The sequence below is a fragment of the Salvia splendens genome, chromosome 11 (genome assembly GCF_004379255.2).
Source record: "Salvia splendens isolate huo1 chromosome 11, SspV2, whole genome shotgun sequence".
Taxonomy (NCBI): domain Eukaryota; kingdom Viridiplantae; phylum Streptophyta; class Magnoliopsida; order Lamiales; family Lamiaceae; genus Salvia; species Salvia splendens.
Genome location: NC_056042.1, coordinates 7,740,003 through 7,761,490, shown reverse-complemented (window position 1 = coordinate 7,761,490; position 21,488 = coordinate 7,740,003). Strand labels below are relative to the sequence as shown.

General features: G+C 38.3%; 1 protein-coding gene across 1 annotated transcript; it reads left to right on the top strand.

Moving 5' to 3' along the window:
* Positions 1 to 8,747: 8,747 nt before the first annotated feature.
* LOC121756175 (glucan endo-1,3-beta-glucosidase 11-like) lies at positions 8,748 to 10,796 on the top strand. Its single transcript, XM_042151647.1, has 3 exons — positions 8,748 to 8,924; positions 9,018 to 10,117; positions 10,360 to 10,796. The coding sequence occupies exons 1-3, from the start codon at positions 8,879 to 8,881 to the stop codon at positions 10,420 to 10,422; spliced, it is 1,209 nt and encodes a 402-aa protein (XP_042007581.1). The 5' UTR covers positions 8,748 to 8,878; the 3' UTR covers positions 10,423 to 10,796.
* Positions 10,797 to 21,488: the final 10,692 nt, after the last annotated feature.

The following is a 21,488-nucleotide window of genomic DNA, read 5'->3' as shown; positions in this document are numbered from 1 at the left end:
ACTCAAGCTACCTGGAGGCGGAATACCAATTTATCTTGCCATATACTTAATTCCGGCAAGATGGGCTTGGTATTGTGGAGGCGTCATGCGGGAAGTGTCTGCCATCGTGGCGGTCAAGTACATGGACAATATGGTGTTCGAGCCCGAGCCCGCCTGGCTTGATTCGCTCGACCCTTCCTCCCTCTAGCCGCCTTGGTCCCTTGCGGCCGACGGCGCACACGGGAGGACCCCCGACATCGGCTGTCATGCCCTCAACCTCCTGCGAGGCAGCCTCTTGTGCGGCGCTGCCCGAACCGCCCCCACTAGACGAGTATTGGCCACCCGCTATGTGCTTCGTGCGCTTCGAAGTCGAGCCCGAGCTGGACCGTACACCGCCGGCCCACATTTCCTCGTCTTTGACGGCCTCCCAGACATCGACATGTCTGAATTCTTTGCCGATGTCATCGAAGTAGACTCGCAAAGCCGATCTCAGAATGTCGGCTCCCGTGGCTCCGCTTTGGTAATGAACCGCTTCGTTCTTGTAGATGCCGCAGAATTTTTTGACCTCCCTGTCGACTCAGTCAAAGTGAGCGCGGAGCATCTTCAATGTGCGGCGGCGGGACCCTCTTGGCTTGATCTCGTTGTAGGCCTCGGTGACCTTTTCCCAGAAGTACTTCCGGGATTGTTGATTCCCGACGATGGGACCATACGAGACGCTGATCCAGGCGTTTTACACCGCCATCGTGTCCTTGCGGCTGTACGGATGCCGGCCTACATCCTAATCCTCCTCGGCCGCCTCCGCCTCTTCCTCCACGGCGTCGAATGCCCTGGAGCTTCCACTGCCTCGTCCTCCTTCCGGATGGGGTTCATCCGGATAATCCTCCCGAATTTGGGATAATCCCTGCGAATACCTCGGGGCGGAGGGACGAGCGTATGCATCCACATCAAAATGGGGTGGTTGATACCTTCGGCGTCGACGAGCCCTGGGTGCCCGGCGTAGACGAACTGGAACCGGAACCATCCAACACGTTGTACATGCCCCCCCAGTCGCCAAACGCGTTGATGTCAAACCCGTCGGAGCCGCCACCGCCAGAGTTTTCATCGCTGGACATTTTGTGATGAGAGGTTAGATGAAAATTGGAGAGGAAATGGAGATGATTTGGAGGATTTGATGTGTATTTGTGTGTGAAATGAGGATGAAATAGGAGTATTTATAGAGTAAAAAAAAGGAAAACGGTCGAAAAAACGGTAATATTACCGTTTTTATTTTTTATTTTTAAATTAAATTCAATTTTTTTTTTAAAAAATGATTTATTACGTCAGCGTGACGAAGCCCACTCGCGGGCCGGCGAGTGGGCGTCACGCATGGCGCCGTAGCGCGGCATGTCGCGCAAGCGCGTGGTGAGACAGCCTGCGAGGTGTCTCGGCGAGACCGGGACGAGACGGGACGCTGCCACGCGTCTCGCCGCCGTCTCGTCTCGGCGGGACGAGATACGAGCCACCCGCGAGACGCGTTGCGGGTGACCTTATGCTGCATTTGGGCATAAAAGTATTATAGAAAAGATTTTGGTCTAAAATCATATAGGTCGGCCAAATGTAGCTCTAAAATATTACTACTCCCTAGAAAAACTTAAATACTCGTATCACGTTATTAAGGCATGTAAACAGTGAATCGATAACTTCAATGGTTCGTTCACCTATTGATTCGATTTTTAAAATTATTGAAAACGACTCTTTACTAATTAGTGCATTTTGCGTATGATTAGAAGAAAATTTAAAATAATTTGTTTACTTAATTAGGAGGACTAAAATGGAAAATTTGAAAGGTAGGTATGGATTTTCGCATAGCATCACGTCACGCTACTTCACTTAAAAGGCGAAATATGGCTTACGAATTAATTTAAATGAAATAAATAAAAGCAGCCAAACTCTGAAAGGAAAGGAAGGGCGAAAATTTAAAACGAAATCCGGCGAAGCGGTGGTTAGTCGGATTTCATTGCTACTATGTCGGCTTAGAGCATTCGCAATGGCGGACGTCAACGCGGAATTCCCACGGACGTGCCGGAATTTCGTGGCGGACGTCCGCCATTGTGCATACCGGGCACGGATACGGAATTCCGAGGAGGACGTCGTAGGTCAACGGAGTTTAGCGGAATTCCGCGCGGAATTCGGTCCTGACGTCCGCCATTGTGTGGACGTCCGCCATTGCGTGGACTGTCACGGAATTCCGCACGGAATTCCCGTGTGTTGCATTAAATGTTTTTTTTATTTTCTATAAATACATCCCGTTGAACTTCATTTCATTCACACCACTTGTTTTAACGAGTATCTCTCTCTCTCTCTAAATACCTTTGTTTCGAATCATCAATGGAGCACCACGATAGCGATTCTTCTCCCGCCTCGAGCGATTCACCGGCTCCGCATTTTCCCATTGGCAGGAGTACGCAATTTTCCCAGTCGATGTCCCAAATTCCGGGGATGCTGCCCCAATCTCAAATGCCATCGGGCATGATACCAGGGTACTACAACATGTACCCACGGTGATATGGGATGATGCACCAAATGCCAGGGATGATGATGCCCGGGATGATGCAAGGATCGCTTGGCGCTTCGGGGGGGGAGTGGGTCGGGGGTCCCCCAATCGCCGGTGGACAATGTCTATCGGCCCTTTATGGACTTACTGTCGACGGACAACCCGGTGAGTTCTCCTCTCGAGACTCAGTTCACTAGCATCGACACGTTCTCGTTCGAGGAGTTGGGGCTTTCTCCGATCCGGGAGAATCCGCCGGCGACAGATAGGAGGGGGAGGACAAGGCGAGGGAGGGGCAGGGGACGGGGCGTCCCGGTGTACGCTGCTGACGTGGGGGAGGGATCCAGCGGGTCCAAGAGGACCATCTGGAGCTCGGACGAGTGCGTCGCGCTGGCGAAGACGTGGATCAGTGTGGTTGACGATCCATACGTCGGGGCGAACCAGCACATCGACCGGATGTGGTGGCGCATTAGCCAGAGCTACCTCCAGTTCAAACCGCCAACGGGAAAGGCCCACAACTCGGAGCAATGCCGGAAACAGTGGGATCGGTTGAAGAAGCGGCTCAGCCGATTTGCCGGCATTTACACAAACAACCTCCGCTCGGCAACCAGCGGCATATCTGCCGAGGATGTGAAGCTGCTGTCTCACCAGCAGTTCCCCGACTCGGAAAAGGGCTTCGGGGAATTCAAATATTGGGAGGTGTATCTCACGGTGCAGGATTCGCCCAAGTTCACTGCGGGTGTGGAATCCGGCTGGCCGAAGCGGACTAGGATCAGCGCATTCGGAGAGTACAACAACAGTGCTGGTTCCGCTGAACTCTCCCCCGCCGATGCAGAGTTCCCCACTCCCACATCTTTGGCCCGCCGCCGTCGCCCGATTGGGCAATGGTCCGCGGCGCGTTTGTCTAGGGGAAGTCCCATCGGATCCGCCGAGGTCCAATCGGCAGCACCCACCCAAAACGATCCGGATCCCGAGAACCCCTCCTATGCCCGAATCGCCGCACATGACGCATTGTTACGTGAGATGCAGGAATGGTGCCAAGCGATAGACCCCCACTACAAGCGGAAGCTTAGACCCCTCCTCAACGGTATGCGCCGCGACTTGACGCGATGTTGGATAGCGACGGCGAGGGGGGCGGCGGGGACGGCGAGAGGGGCGGCGGCGGGGACTGCGAGGGAACCGACGGCGGGGAATCCGAGGAGTGAGGAGCCGATTTTTATTTAAAAAATAATGTACTTTTTTTTAATCAAGTATGTTTTTTTAAAATAAAGTGGTTGAATTTTCTCCGTATTCGTGTCGAAATTTTTAATTTCGTACATTGTTTAAGTCCTTATGACGTGACATGAGGTGTTTTTGGGAATTCCGCCTGGACATCCGCACCACTGCGGATGCCCTTAGAGATAATGAAGGGCTCTTCTACTCTCCTCGCGTCGCTCTTCACTCGCTCTCTCCTCCACTGCCCCTGCCATTACGTCCGCCGACCGGGTATTTGTAACTATTAAATTAAATATTAAGCGATTAATTGCATCAGTTGATAGTAATCGCATGTATTTCGTATATTTGGTTGCCGATAATATTTTTTCCGGTAGCGTATTTGTGACTCTGTTTTCTGAATATTTTGGAAGAATGTGCGCAGCAGATTTGCTTGTGCAGATTCTGTAATTGGTAATGTGATCCCCAAAAGCACTAGCATGAAAATGAGACGCCATAGCATGTTGGACTGTTGGTGATGAATGAAATCCGATGAATTTAATGTATTTTGACTGTTTTCCTTTTTGAAGGCAAAATCAATGGAAAAGAGAAGCTTTGCTCCAAAATCAAGTACTATCTCTGTATTTGGATTGATAGTAGTTTTGAGTTTTGAGATGCATCACTGGATTGCTTATAATTTGTAGGATTGAATGTCAGATAAGGTCAAATTAATAGTAAATCTTGTAGTAGTATAGATTTATGAGGAAGAATTTGATGGATCACCCAATTTTGTTAAGATAAATGACAAGTGTGCAATGCATGGGGGCAGTTAAGATACTTGGGCCAACTTCTTATTTAGCCCAACAAATTTACAAAATTTGAATATATTTATTTGTTCTACAAAATAAAAGGAGGGATAATAGCTATTTAAATTATACTATTAAAATTTACTAATATTCTAAATTCATTATTTTTAAATTTAGAATATTATTAAATTATAAAGTTTCATCTTTTCTTAATTATCTCATTTATGCACAAATCAATGTTAAGAGTGACAATATTTTAATAAAATAAATAGAAAAAAGAATTGCTTATTTTAGTGAAACATGTTGTTTTCAACATCATTAAAAGATGCTATTTTCAGCATTGATAGAAAAATTTAAATTTTCATTGATAGGACAATTTAGAAAATTAAAACTTTGCGAGTAATATTTTAATTTCAAAAGTCATGGCAGACGAGAATTTGACTAAATTTCATAATTTAAATAGCTACTCTATTTTCTAAAATAAAAAAATATTATACTCAATCCGTCCTGAAATTTTTTCACATATTTCCATTTTCATACGTTCCATAAAATTTGTCACGTTTCACTTTTATCATTTTTTAACAATGGATCTCATATTCTATTAGTTCATTCCCACTCATATTTAAAAATAGGACCATCCATTGCATTTCTTAAAACCAGTACTTAATTAAAATGTGACAAAAATTAAGAAACTAAGGGAGTACATGGCTATCTTACTCTAAGAAGTCAACAAATTAAATTAGAACAGAAGATAGTTAGTATCGCAATAAAAAGAAATTTTAATTCTTAATAGACCTCACAAATATTACAATATACTTCTACAATAATTATTACTGTACTACTAAGATCTTAAAAAACAAAATATAATAGCCCCCAAAATTAGAATATCTTTAATAGCCACAACTTTCCTCCCCACCGCCGAAACTTTATTCTCCTACCCACACCCACCACCGCTGCTGCTCTACCTCCCACCGTCGAACTTTAGTATTTATTTCGTTTCATTATAACTGAGTCATTTTTTAGTATGGAATTTAAAAAATTAATATTTAAATAGTTTTATAGGAGAGGATAAATATTAAAGAGGAATAACTAGAAAAGTAAAAGTAAAATAATCGAAAAAATATAATAAGATAGATTATTTTTTTTCGAAAATGACTTATTAATAACGGGACATCTTAAAAATGAGAGTAACTATTAAGATAGGATCGATGGAGTATTATTTTGAAACCAGCTTGCCCTGTAACTTTTTGCATCTTCAGTTTCTCAATTTGGGTGTAGTGTAGAAGTGAATCCAGCAATTATGAAATTCTGTTTATATGATTTTTTTTATTAAATTCGAAAAGGTTTTCATTTGTTTGCAATCTTATACTGCTACTAACCCTCTTAATTTGATAATATCTCAGGTGAACTTGAACCTTTTGGTCTACTATTTACTCCCTCCGTCCCACTCAAAGATGGCCACATTCTTGACTTTTAGGTAGAATAGTTATTTGTGATAAAGTAGAATGGAAAAAGTAATTGAATATTTTAATAAGGAAAGATGATGGAGGGATTTAATTCACAAATACAGAAAGTGAACATTTTGAATGAGATAAACTAAAAAGGAAAAGTTGACATGTTGAATGAGATGGAGGAAGTATTTTGCACAAAATCTTGGATTAATGTTTCTTTTATCACAGTCCAGAATAAATTGTATGGTTAATTAATACTACTAGAAAAAAGAAAAGAAAAGCATTAATAATAAAACCATGTTCTGTTCCCTCTCAACGACAGTAAAGAAAATTACCGCATATGAGCGGAAAGAAAGCAACAAAGAGGATATTTGTGGTTGAAGCAGCCAAAATACAAGAAAAGTATCATAAAATTTTCAAGTAATGCAAACTCTCTTTTTAATCTTGTTTCCCTTTTCCTATAATCCTGTTATAAAATGTCATGCCATCCCAATTTACCATATATAAAAAATAAAACACAACGAAAAGTTGAACAATGGAATGAGATCCTTTTTTACCCTACATATATATGTATATACTCGTCAAATTGCAGAAATTTCTTTATGAACATTTAAAAATGAATTCATGAGACGATTAATGTGACCTTTATATATATTCACGAAAATGTGGTGGAATTAACAATAAAATAAGGGAAATAATGGTGAAGTAGGAGAAGAAAATAACACAAGAAGAGGTTGCATAGTTTTAAATCGGAGCTTAACAATAGTAAAGTAGTATGAAAGCTGCAGACAATGGCAATGTAGGCTTACTGGTTTTATAGAGTTCACTAAGATAATTTACCCAAGAGAAAAAGAGATCGATCTTCAAAAACGTTCATTTGCCAATACATTTCTTAATACTCCCATGTCCAAAAAAAATTATTCCATCTTTCCATTTTCCCATCTATCAAATTTAGTCTCGTACTAAAATCGAAAAAGTTATTTCCAATTTATTAAACATAGTAGTATTTTTTATCTCTGTCTTACTTTATCTATATTTTATCTTTGTTTTTTCTACTTTATTTGTTTTATCTGCTTTCTCTCTCATATTTTATCATTCCACAAACTATTTTGGTGGATGGAGGAAGTATAATGAAATACAATGAAGGTATGAATGGAATAAAGATAAAGAAAATTTCTTCAATTTAATTTTATTTTATTATACCAATCAAATGATTAAAATGAAATTTAAAACAAAATAAAGGTGAAAATGAAACGACAATTTCCTTGTATTTTGATTCATTCTCTTTTACTTCATCGTACCAATCATATTAATAGAATGAAAATAAAACTAAATGGCAAGTTATAAACCTCTAAGGCCATGTTTGGTTGGCAGGAAATTAAAGTTGACAAGGAAAATGATTCCTGAGAAAATGAATCATGGGAATATGATTCTCAATAACTTTACTTTCTTGCGTTTGGAAAATATCAAGATTTTAAATTTATATCTGATTTAAACATCAAACTAAAAATATACTTGTAATTATTTTATTTATAAAGAAGAATAATAAAAAAATTTGAATAAATTATTAATTACAAATAATATAATTATATTTATTATTACGGTGGATAGTTTAAATATGGATCATCCATCACAATACATAATAACACAATTATAATTATAGTTACATGAAATATTACAATAATAAATACTATTATTATTATTATAGTATTTATGGATATTATAATTAAATAAATTTTATAATTTTTAAAATATCTCTACGATTTTATTGATTAATTAGTAATTTATAAAATAGTAATTAATATTTATTATTATATAATTTATATTATATAATTATCTTTTAATTATTTAATATATTATTAATAATTATTATTATGATAATAACAATTATATATAAATATTATAATAACATAGTTATAATTATGATAATTTTAATTATAGTTATTTATTATATTGAAATAAAGTATGATTTATAATTTTAAATTATTTTTAAAACATTATAATTAATAATAATAATAATATATTGCATTAAAGATTTAAGAATCCTAAAACTGAGAAAACGAATACCTAAGAAAAGTTAGGATTTATAATCCTGAAAAGTTGTACTAACTTTCCTTGTTCTCGGGATTCTGATTACTTTCCTAGTTTGATTAAAAACCAAAACAAACACAGAAATTTAAAATTTAAGGAATTAGATTACTTTCCTAGACAGAATCCTTGCAACCAAACATGACCTAAGAGAATCTAAATGCCAAGTACTATCTCTTCGTCCCTCAAGAATATGTACTATTTCCTTTTTAGTCTGCCTCATAAGAATATGCACTTTCTAATTTTAAAAAAGTCTTTTCCCTCTAATGAGGTGAGATCCATTCTCCACTAACAATACTTTATTTACTTTTTCTCTCTACCTCTCTCTTAATTCACCAATTTTACATTAAAACTCGTGCCGATCCTAATAGAAGCGCATCCAACTATAATTACAACCATGTGAAACTGACTAAGATTCGTCACTCACCTAACAATCAATCATACCATGAAACTCACAAATCATACAAATCAAAACTAATTTGTCACCGTCACCTTATTGATGGACTAAACAAGTTCATGATAAAATAAAATATGAGTTCGAACCAACATATATATAGCTATCCGTCTTAAATGGCCGATAAAGATATTTCATGACATTAAAGAATGATTAGAATTCAAAAATACTGATTTAGATATTTCCCAAACTTTCTTCCTCAATTATAGTACATTAACTAACTTCTTTCTATTAAATTTATGGTTTTACATAGGTTAATTTAAGTTTAACCCTGACAAAAGTTGAAATGAAGTAATCCTAAAGAAATGAATTTTCCTTTAATTAACGCGATGGAGAAAAACAGAGGGTTCAAGAGTCAAAAACAGAGTCCATCACATCAATGGAGCTAACGAGTCCCCTCCGCCTCCCGCTCTTCCTCTTCTCCGGTGAAAACCCCTTCCGACTAATCAATTACTACTTCATTTCATAGAAATTAGTAACATTGCACACATAGATATGCTAATGATAATGATACGCAGCGGCATTGATGTTGAATTCGGCTATTTCGCTCGGAATCAACTACGGCCAGCTCGGAAACAACCTCCCCCACCCCGAATCAGTGGTCCCGCTCGTCAAATCCATCGGCGCCCGCAGCGTTAAGCTCTACGACGCCGATCCCCGCGTCCTCAAGGCCTTCGCCAACTCCGGCGTCGAATTCATTGTCAGCCTCGGCAACGAGGACCTCGTCCGCATGCGCGACCCCAAGCAGGCCGCCGCGTGGGTGAAATCGAACGTCCAGTGCTACCTCCCGGCCACCAAAATCACCTTCATCGCCATCGGCAACGAGGTCCTCACCCTCAACGACTCCGCCCTCTCCAACAGCCTCCTCCCGGCGATGGAATCCGTCCACGCCGCCCTCGTCTCTCTAAACCTCGACAAGCAGGTCGCCGTCACCACCGCGCACAACCTCGCCATCCTAGACGTCTCCTACCCGCCCTCCGCCGGCCAATTCCGCCGCGATCTGGCGCAGAAGCTCTCCTGCATCCTCGAATTCCACAGTAAAGTCGGATCCCCCCTTTTCATCAACGCCTACCCCTTCTTCGCGTACAAGTCCAATCCGAAGCAGGTGCAGCTCGATTTCGTGCTGTTCGGGCCGGGCTCGGGGATAATCGACCAGGGATCGGGCTTACACTACTACAACATGTTCCACGCGCAGGTCGACGCGGCGTACGCGGCGATGGAGAAGCTAGGGCATAAGGATGTGTGTTTGCAGATCTCGGAGACGGGGTGGCCGTCGAAGGGGGACGCGGACGAGGCGGGGGCGACGCCGGAGAACGCGCGGCTGTACAACGGGAATTTGATGAGGCTGAAGAAGGGGACGCCGATGAGGCCGAATGCGGACTTGAATGTGCACGTGTTTGCCTTGTTTAATGAGAATCAGAAGCCCGGCCCGACCTCTGAGAGGAATTTCGGGCTGTTCAAGCCCGATGGCACCCCGGTTTATAATTTGGGGTTTAATACCACGGGATTGGGATTGGGAATGGGATCGGTGAGTGGTAACTCTTCCGTGTCGGATGGCGGCACGTCCTCGCCGGAGGGCCCCTCCGACGGCTACTTGGCAATTACTTCCGACCACGCGGTCAGTCTCTCTCCCCTTTTTCATTTTTTAGGATTAAATTAACAACTATTTCAAATAATATGAAATCGGGTAAGCTAGCTTTTCATATTAGAGGATTTTAATATTTTTTTCTTATCTTTTTGAAGGTCAAATCATGTTGAAGGTGAATCTTTTTCTTATATTTTGTGTTTAATGTAGAAGTCATAGTTAGTTTGTTTTTAGAAAGACATGTTTTGCTGATGACATGCTGCTTAAATATGCAGAGGAGCCTTCCTCTATCAGTTTTGTGCATGGCGGTTTCGGCCGTTGTAGCATTTCACCTCTGATCATAATATCCAAGGTTCATACAGAGAATCACTTGAAAAGAAGAAGAAGAAGAAGAGAGGCAGATGCAAAAAAGGCTAGAGGCAGCCCCGGCCACATCCAGTTAGCAGTATGGAGAATTTAGGAAGGTCGGCTGAATTATTTGAGTGATGGGATATGAGGAGAATTGAGAAAGATGCATTGCTCTTTGTTACTTTTAGGCTGGCATTGAGTATGTGCTTTTTTCCTCTCTGTTTTTTCGCCACTTATACCCTAGATTTTATTTGATGCTGTGGATCATGGACCACCACCTATTATTTATTTCACCTTCCATTATTATTATTCGTTTCTCTTGAATTTGGGATCCTATTATAATAATTATTCATTCATCCTGAAATTCATGCTCTGCTTCCTTATTATCTCATGATGTTGTCTGCAAATTCGGTTGAGATTTTCTAGTAACCTCATCATTTTTGTTTCTTTTAATATTGTTGAATTCATGTTACCATATCAAAATGTGAGTTTTTTCTTATTTAATGGACAACTTAAATTGCTTTCTTCGGATGCTGGTTAAGCATAGTTCACAGACTGTGAGCGATTAATAGGGAGTTCGATGAACTAGTTGCAGCGGTGTAACGTGAAGCTGACGAGGCGGAGGCGGCAGTCCCTCGGCTGATCCATCATCGGCGGACAATCTGCCGTGACCATATCGGGGCCGATCAGCGGTTGATGGAAGACTACTTTGGCGATAACCCTCGTTATCCATCAGAGATTTTCCGCCGGCGATTCAGAATGTCGCAACAACTCTTCATCCATATAGCGACGTGTTTGGCGCAGCGATTCAGGTGCTTCACCTTGCGACGTGATGCTAGTGGCCGAGTCGGTTTGTCGACATATCAAAAGTGCACTGCTGCAATTAGGCATGCACAAACCGACCCGGCCCGGCGGTTAACCGGCGGTTCGGAACCGCCGGTTCATGAACCGGAACCGGGCCCGGAACCGGCGGGTTGAACCGGCAGAAGGGTCGCAGGGTCGGAAGGGCCGGTTCAGGTTCGGCAATATATTGAACCTGAACCGGCAGTTCAAAACCGGCGGTTCGGCGGTTCGAACCGCCGGTTCAAAGGGTCGAACGGCATAGGGTTTGTAGGGGTTCGTAGGGGTTCAAAGTAGGGATTGGTATGAACCGGCGGTTCGCCGGTTTTGGGCGAAAACCGCCGGTTTTGGACGAAAACCGCCGGTTTGAACCGGCGGTTCCGACCGGTTTTCGCCGGTTCCGGAAGCTTTTCAGGCGTAGGGGCTAGGTGAGGTCAGAAACCGGCGGTTTGTGTCGGAAAACCGTGGACCAACCCGCCGGTTTTGTGGAAAAACCGCCGGTTTTGTGGTTGAACCGCCGGTTCAGGCGGTAAACCAACGGTTCGGCCGAAAATTTGAAAATTTGAAATTTGAATTTTTTTTTTATTTCTTCCAATTTTACTCCTATAAATACCCCACTTCTCCTTCATATTTCCTTACCCCATTCTTGTGTTAACAAGGATTTCATTCTCAATCTCCATTTCTCTATTCTCTCCTCATTCTCTCTAATTGCGCAAGTTTAATTCTACACTTTCTGCTCACTACTATATTTGTTGTGCTCATAATTTACCACTTCTTTTATACTTTATACATATTTCATTCAAAGTCAATATTACTTTTCATTTATCAATATATTCAATATGTCTTCTTCTCGTGGTGGATCGGGACGTGGTGATCGGGGCAAGGGAATAGCCCAAGATCAAAGCACTACGCGTCCCTCAAAATCTCGACGACCTAGTCGTCGAGATGTTATGGAAGAGGTTTCCCGATTGCCAGCCGAACGCATGCAAGTAAGTAATGAAAAATTTATTTTCCAATTCACATGCACAAAATTTCATTAATTTTTTTTTTTGCGTTCATACTTTTAACTTCTACTTACATAATATTTGTAGATGGAAGAAGATCATAGGACCGCCATGCTACTTGCTGAAATGCAACAAGGTGGGGGTAGGGGAGGTCGTTCCCAACAAGATGAGGAGTTCGACGTTACTATATCGTCGGACTCGGACAACAACGAGGATAGATCGCATTCTCGTATTCCTTCTAGCACCGGCGGAAATGAGGAGATGCCTCCCCCTGCACCCACTAACACGGTAAAAGCTTTGAAATCGGACATTTTTATCAAACACTACAAGAAGGTGGCGGTGGTGATTCCAAGTTCTCACGATCCGAACTCTCAAGAAGAGACTTCGGACTTTCATGTTTACTGCAACTATTGCGATAAAGTGTACAAATGGTCCGCCGGTGGTGGATATGGCACCCTCCGTCGCCATTTAGTGGCAAAGCATCCGGTAGAATGCGGCACTGCCTCTACCCAAAGCCAACTAAACTTCCAACCCGCCGGCTCGGGTTCGTCAGGTGCGCCTCTATTTAAATATGATAAAAAGAATTTTGATGATACAATGACTAGATGGGCGGCTATGAAGCATATGCCCTTTAATGTTTTTGATGACAAAAGTTTTGAGGTTACTATGCAAAGTGGGTTGAATGTAGCAATCAAAAGAATAGGTCGAATGACCGTGCAACGATCTACCGTTCGGCAGTGCTTGGAGAAAAAGGTAGAATTATCACGTTATTTAGTTAACATGGGCCACAGGGTGAACATTTGCTCAGATGTTTGGACGGATTGTTTTAACCGTCATTCATACATGGGTATTACGGTTCACTTTGTGGACAACAGTTGGACTTTGAACAAGCGTTTAATTGGTTTTAGAGAATTTGAAAGTCCACACACTGCACCCGAAATTGCTTCTTTGATTATACAAGTGTTGAATGAGTTTCAGTTATGCAACAAGATATTTTCTATTGGTTTTGATAATGCAACTGCCAACACCGCAAGTATTGCCGATTTGATTGCGGCTTGTACACCGGTAATTGGAGGTAAGTATTTTCATCAAAGATGCATTTGCCATATTTTAAATTTATGTGTACAGGATGCGCTTGAATTATGGCAAAAGCATGTCTCTCCTATTAGAAATGCAGTTAGATTAATCCATCAAAAGCCAGCTATTGGCAAAGCATGGAAGAAATATTGCCATCAAAAGAATGTCAGGTACACGAATTTTACTATGGATGTGTCTCATAGATGGAATTCGACATATGATTGTCTGAATTCTACCTTGACACATAAAGATGCTTTATGTGATTTTTATAGAACTAACCCCTACCGTGATTTATATCTTTCGCATAGTTGTTGGGATAACAGTTTGGCTTTATTTAAATTGTTCAAATATTTCAAAAATGCTACTGTTGAATTGTCGGGTGTTTATTATTGCACTGCTGTTCGTGTTTTGGAGCATTGCATGTACATATCCCTTGGTTTTAAAACTGCAATGAAAAATGCTTCCTCTTCTCCCGAGTTAATGTGCGTTTTGTATTATATGATTGAAAAATGGCTCAAGTATTTCAGTGAGATTCCTAACGTGTTTTTGATTGCAAAGGTATTGGATCCAAAATGGAAATTAGCAGGTACCTCTAGAATTTTAGATTTTTATTATAACAATTTGAGTTCAATTGATCTTGGTCCCCTTCAAGCAATCCAATCGGATACCAGTGACGAATTTGGAGTCGACCTCTCAGAAACCTTTCAAATAAACCTCCCGGACCGGTCAGTTGTGCAACAAAACCTCGAGTATAACTTGCGCTCTCTCTACACCGAATATGAAACCAAGTATAACACCACTCACCAAGTCAGAAGACCACCTCCTCCACAACATAACTATGGCTTTGCATTTCAAGCCGATTATGATGACCCCGACGTGCAATCCCAACTAGCCGACCTATACAACTACAGCACCGGCAGAAGGTCCTCAGGTATGGTCAGTGAATTAGATTTATATTTTGAATCACTCTTTTCCTTTGGTGATGAAGGTCCTACTCCTCCCGCCCAAATCGACGTCCTCGATTGGTGGGGAACCCACGACAAAGATTTTCCCATCCTTGCTTCAATGGCCAAGGAGATTTTTTCTGTTCCGGCTTCCACCGTCGCCGTCGAGTCCGCTTTTAGTGTTGGCTCGCGCGTTTTGGATGAATCAAGAAGTAAGCTCTCGGCGAAAAATATGGAAGCCGTGATGTTACTCGATGATTGGGCCAAAGCTGACGTCCGAGAATAAAAAATGATTGGAATGATCGTCAAGAGGGATCACAAGATGAATTCACCGGGGATGAAGATTAGGCCAACCGTCAACCGCCGCCGGCCAAGCCAAATAGGTAAGTAAGGTAAGAGAACTACGTGGACTTTGATTCCCTAATGCAAATGAGCAATTGGGATACGTAGGCACCTCAACTTAAATTTTTTAATTTAAGTTGAGCTCAAGTCCTTTTTCTTTTATTTCTTTTTTTTCCCATTAATTCCTACTTTAAAAATATGCAAATACAATTACATAATTGTATTTGTATATACTCTAGTCGATGAAGTATATTTCTCTATACGGCTAAATGAGGGAAACTTTTAACAATTCTACTATAATTGTTGATTGTTAGACGAAACTCAACATTTAAAGTTGAATTGCTAAAGGTGTCCTTAATTTAGTTATGTAGAAAGATCTTCTTCGCCGGTTAAGAGTATATATATAACACACTTATACGTTTAAGAACTTCAACGTCATTTCTTGTCATTTGTAATTAGTTCTTCACTAGTAGTCTCATTTGTATTTAAATTTTGTTTAAGACTTCAAGACTGCCATATGTTTTCAATTTGTAATTGTTGTAACTTGTCACGTGTAATTTGTAAACATGCAATTTCAATAAAATTGCAACTTTAGCCGTATTTTTTTTAATTTTATTTACTCACATTGCATACAAAAACAAACTTGAAAAGTGTAAATTAATTTGATTAAAATTGAAAAGTTGAAAAATGCAAAAAAAAAAAAAAAAAAATTCGTCGAACCGGCCCGGAACCGGCGGTTCAAGCCGAAAACCGGCGGTTTTGAACCGCCGCGTAACCCGCCGGTTTTTGAACCTGAACCGGAACCGCCGGGAGCTAGGCGGGCCGGTTCAGGTTCGGCATTTTCTCGACCCTTGAACCGCCGGTTCGGGCCCGGAACCGGCGGTTTACGACCCTTGTGCATGCCTAGCTGCAATTAGGCAGCTTGCCTATGTCGGGCCCGCTGACATGTTCGACGAATATCTACACATGGGTGAAACAATTACCCTAGAGACGCTGAGACAGTTTTGTAGGGGCATCAAGGATATCTTCGGTCCGGAGTATTTACGGAAGCCAAATGTCGATGAATGCCAGAGATTGATACATATGCACGGGACTGTGAACCATTTTCCATGGATGTTGGGCAGCATCGATTGCATGCACTGGGAATGGAGGAACTGCCCAGTGGCTTGGAAGGGGCAGTTCACTTCTGGATTCAAAGGGAGACACCCCACGATGATCTTGGAAGCTGTTGCTGACTACCGTTTGCGAATCTGGCATGCGTATTTTGATGTCGCTGGGTCTAACAACGACATCAATGTTCTACAGTCGTCGCATCTCTTCAATGACGAGTGCCGGGGTGAGGGTCCGCAAGTCAGATTCGTGGCCAACGGCACGTAGTACAACATGGCATACTATTTGGCCGATGGGATATACCCTCGTTGGCCCGTGTTTGTCAAGACGATCTGGCAACCGGTTGGGCCGAAACAATCCTATTTCGCGCGAAACACAAGAGGGTGTTAGGAAGGATGTTGAGCGAGCTTTTGATGTCCTCCAATCGCGATGGGCCATTCTACGGTGCCCGTTACTACAATGGCACGAAAATGATGTCGCCGATATCATGTATGCATGTATCATATTGCACAATATGATAACAGATGATGAAGGATTTGCTGCAGAACGCTGGGCACCAGAAGATGGGGCTAGTACAAGTCATGGTATTGCCACCGTCCCCTGCAGATGGGTGTACCGCGTACTAATGTGTTGTGATAGAATAGAACAATTGTGTAATCGACAAACGAAAAAAACGTAAAAAAGACACATAATTTACGTGGTTCGCCAATTGGCTACATCCACGGGCAAGAGCGGAGAACAAATTGTATTATGACTGCAGTTACAGATTTCAGATCTAAGATCACGATCACAGAATTATGTGCTCTACTCCCATATAAATAGGCACGCATGAGACATATCCTAATTCGGAAACATAATCCTATCCCAATTAGGAAACAAATTCAAGGCATACCAACATAATGCATACTTGATTCAGCGGTTCACCGATATGCGGAGAGAAACATCACATACGACACTGCAGGTTGATTTGGTTGAAGAGGTCTGGAATCGTAGGGGAGGGGGCGCAGCGTGATATGCGTTTGCGGTGTTGTTTTTGTGATGTCGATAATTTTCATTGTATAATTTTCCTTTTTATATAATACAACGAAGATTTGGTTTGAATTTTTTTTATTAAATTATGCAAAAAAAATTATTTTATAGTCCGATAATTTTTATTCTAGTTAAATAAAAACATAACCAAAAATGAAAAAAGATAATAATTTGTGGCTTAGGCTTGTCCACTATTGGGGTGGATAAGTTTTTTTTGGCCCGGCCGAGTTTCTTGGCCTTGGCCTCGGACTTGGGCTCCACTATTTGGTGATGCTCTAACTATGATAAATTGCATTTACTTTTTTGGGTAACAAATAGATGGAATATAACCAGAGATGAAAAAAGTGATGCAAAAGAAAGAAAGTGGGCTACGAATCAAATTATTCATGGAAAGAGAGAGAAACACCGTTCCTTTTGCATTTATATTCTGCTGATTCATCTCAGTATAGACAGACCAATGTGGGATGAAATAATTGATCCACTATTTATTAGCACTAAAAATACCTACAAGTATACATGGTAGATCTAGTATAGCTAAAGGTCAGTACCGGATATCGAACACAGGAAATAAGATTGCAATTGACTACCATATACTAAGCGTAATATACTATCTAGAGACACGTAATTTTTGGGTTGATTAATTAAACTAGATTAAAAGAAATAAACAAAAAAAAATGGAAAACATAAAAAGAAATAATACAAAGCAGGCTTAAGAATGTAGAATTTTTGGATCCAAAAACACAATCGACTTCCTTGAATTACGGTCTCCAGAGCTATTAAGTCGATCACAATTATAGATTAAACCCCCTCCCGAGGTAAGAAACCTGTAGATTAGGTGATAGATTTGAAGTCCCCTTCTAATCCTTAAACCCCTAACTCCTAAAAGCATATAAGATCAAAGACCTCACTCAAAACCTCAACTCTCCCGAGTTCTATTGAATTAAGGTGTGAATTATCCATTTTTCCAAGTCAATTATTTCGTCTCCCGGGTACTTTGATCAACTCTAACATGTATTCAAGAGGTAGCTAATCAATTGAACATAGAAAGCACCAGATAAATCAAATAACTGCAAGAGCTAACAAGGAGAATCAATTGAATATCTATACCAAAAAAATCTACAAAAGATGTTCTACTCATAGACAAGTAAAAACTACAATTAAAGTACGAGACATGAAAGATATTGATAAAACCCAAGGTTGAATCTTCAATCTTCAGTCTTCTCTTGCCTGGATCTGCAGAGCTCCGCTCCAATGGAAGATGGATGAATTATGTGTGTATTATGGAATGGAAAGAGGTGTAGAGATGGAGAAGGATTGGAGACTCTGAGATAAATATTATGAATTAGGTTCAGAGGTATTTATAGGCTGAAAAAGGTTTATTTTTGATAAATTTCGTGCCCTACAAGAAATAGGAGAGATTTGGCTTCACAATATAATAATTTCTTTTCTTCCGTGAATATCCGCCTAATTTCCGCCAGATTTTGACTGCACTGCGCGATGTTTGTAAAATGGCCATAACTTTCTCCACAAAACTCTGATTTAGATGTTTAAGGTATCCACGCGAAGGTCTTTCGAAGACGAAGAGACTGGTATCTAGTAGGTACTGATTGGACTTCAAAATCGCTTCCAGAATGGGCTCGAACAGAGGCTGCTGCACTTTGGCCTTTTTTTCACCTTTTTCTATCTTTTTCTATCATTTATCAACAAACACGTCAAAAATACCAAATGTATAACATATACAATTTAAGAACATAATTTGCATAATTGACATTTAAAATAAGTTAAATCTAGTCCTTAAAAACATGTAAAATCTGTGTTTGTCAATCATTTAACTGAATTACAAGCAACTCAGATTTGTATCATATCATAAAAATGGATAAGGTACTGAAATCATTGCAATATTTTAAAGGTTGTTAGATATTTGCAAAGGGTGATGATTTAGAGACATAATGTCTCCAAGACATAATACCCCTATGTCAATTTGACATAAACCAAATTATTGTATAGACTAACATACCCTTATTTTGAATTAAATAATAATTGAATAAATAAATATATATCAATTAATCATAAAAGGAAAGGCAATTCATATCAAATTACTATCTTTTATCTAAATATACATCAATCAAATTATTATCAAAAGTCAACTCATATTATAAATTGACTTTCTACAAATTTGCATTATATAAAAACATTTTACATCTAATAGTCATATAGGAGTACTTAATTTCTTAATACTATCATCCAACGAAATAAAAAATATTCATTCGCATTCAATTATTTTATTATTAAATAATCATTAAGGTTCTAGATTGTAAAAAATATACATATAAGTATATATATTTAATTTTTAATTGTTATCATCCAACGAAATAGTAATAGTTAGCATCAAATTATTTATTAGTATTAAAAAATTATTTAAATTATAAGTCATACAAACGGCTACATGTATATATATACTTAATTTCTAAGTGTTATCGTCCAACGAAATAGTAAACGTATTCACATCAAATTATGTTATTAGTAGTATTAAATAATTATTAAAATTCAAAGTCATAAAAATGACTACATGCATATAGATACTCAATTTCTTAGTATTATCGTCCAACTAAATAGTAAGTCATTTGCATCAAATTATTTTATTAGTATTAAATAATTATTAAAATTCTATGTCATAAAAATGACTACATGCATATACATACTTAATTTCTTAGTGTTATCGTCCAACGAAATAGTAATAGTCATTCTCATAAAATTATTTTATTAGTAGTATTAAATAGTTGTTAAAATTCCAAGTCATTAAAATGACTGCATGCATATACATACTTAATTTCTTAGTGTTATCGTCCAACGAAATAGTAATCGTCATTCTTATCAAATTATTTTATTAGTAATATTAAATAATTGTTAAAATTCTAAGTCATTAAAATGACTACATGCATATACATATTTAATTTCTTAGTGTTATCGTCCAACGAAATAGTAATCGTCATTCGCATCAAATTATTTATTAGTATTAAATGATTATTAAAATTCTAAGTCATAAAAATAATTACATGTATATATGCACTTAATTTCTAATTGTTATTATCCAACAAAATAGTAATAGTCATTCTCATCAAATTATTTTATTAGTATTAAATAATTATTAAAATTCTGAATCGTAAAAATGATTACATGCATATACATACTTAATTTGTTAGTGTTGTCGTCCAACAAAATAATAATAGTCATTCACATACAATAATTTTTTTTCTATAAATAATGTGTAAAATTCTAAATTGTAAAATAGTAGTAGTATAAATATGTTATAGACTTAATTTTTACTTGTTATCATCTAGTGAAATGATAATAGTCATTTGCATCAAATTGTTTTATTAATAATTATTAAAAATTGAAGTCATAAAATGACTACATGTATATATACTTAAATTCTTAGTGTTATTACCCAGCGAAATAGGAATATTCATTCGCATCCAAGTATTTTGTTATTAAATAATCGTTAAAGTTCTAAATTGTAAAAGACTAGTATAACGAAATAGTAATAGTCATTCTCATCAAATTATTTTATTAGTATTAAATAATTATTTAAATTCTGAATCATAAAAATGACAACATGCATATATATACTTAGTTTTTTAGTGTTATCATCCAACGAAATAGTAATAGTTATTCACGTCCAATTTTTTTTGTTATTAATAATGTTTAAAATTCTAAATTTAAAATACTTTTAGTAAATAGATGTATGTATATATACTTAATTTTTTACTTGTTATAATCTCATGAAAGAAAGGGTTGTGTATAAAAAATGAAAAAATTTAATTGTGAAATATGACTATTAAATTTATATAGCTAAATTATTTTAGCTTTAGAAATTATTACTTAATTAAATTATTTTGACACCATCTGACAATTTAATTCTAGTATACATATTTAAATTGTTGTTCCCTAACATTTTGTCCATTAATAAATTAAAACATGTATAAATTTCAAATCTTAATTTTGATGCTCTAAGAACTCAAGCAATTAAATTGATTTATTAATTTTATACATATAAATTCTAGATTCAATAATGTTTTGTAATGATAAAATTAAGATTGAGTATTAAATCTATTAAGTACATATAAGTTTAGAATTTAAAAAATATAATTGTATAATGTACTATTTAAATAAAGTTTAAATTCATTATTTAAAATTATATTTTAAAATAAAATTCGTGACTTAGCATCATAGGAGTATTTAATACACTTCATACAATTTGAGTATAATTTGCTTAAATCAAGCCATCCATATAAATACACACAACTTTCCTAATCAAGTAATTGTTATATATAAATAAATATTTTTATATGCATAAGGGTAGTATGGTATATATACAAAATATTTATTTAAATAAAAATATAAAACAAGCTAAAATGACTACTTTAACCTCATTATGTCTTAGACATTATGTCTCCAAAACATTTTCCATTTGCAAAATGGATAAGAACTCAAGTGTATTAAATTGACAATAGTAATTCTTTATAAAAGGTGTAAATAATTAAAATCTTTGCCTGGAACAAGACGAGTAGTTTCGTGGGGCTAATAAATCTAGATATAATAAAGCTGCATTTTCAATATTTTTGATTCAATTATCTTCCAATACTGGGTTCCATGTGCACAGCCAAAACACAATCCTGTATATAGGCATCGCACAACCAACTTTAACGA

Coding starts and splice junctions, on each gene's coding strand:
- LOC121756175 (XM_042151647.1), top strand. CDS start 8,879: ATGGAGCTAACGAGTCCCCTCCGCCTCCCGCTCTTCCTCTTCTCCG. Junction 8,925..9,017: donor CCCGCTCTTCCTCTTCTCCG/GTGAAAACCCCT, acceptor AATGATACGCAG/CGGCATTGATGTTGAATTCG. Junction 10,118..10,359: donor CAATTACTTCCGACCACGCG/GTCAGTCTCTCT, acceptor TTAAATATGCAG/AGGAGCCTTCCTCTATCAGT.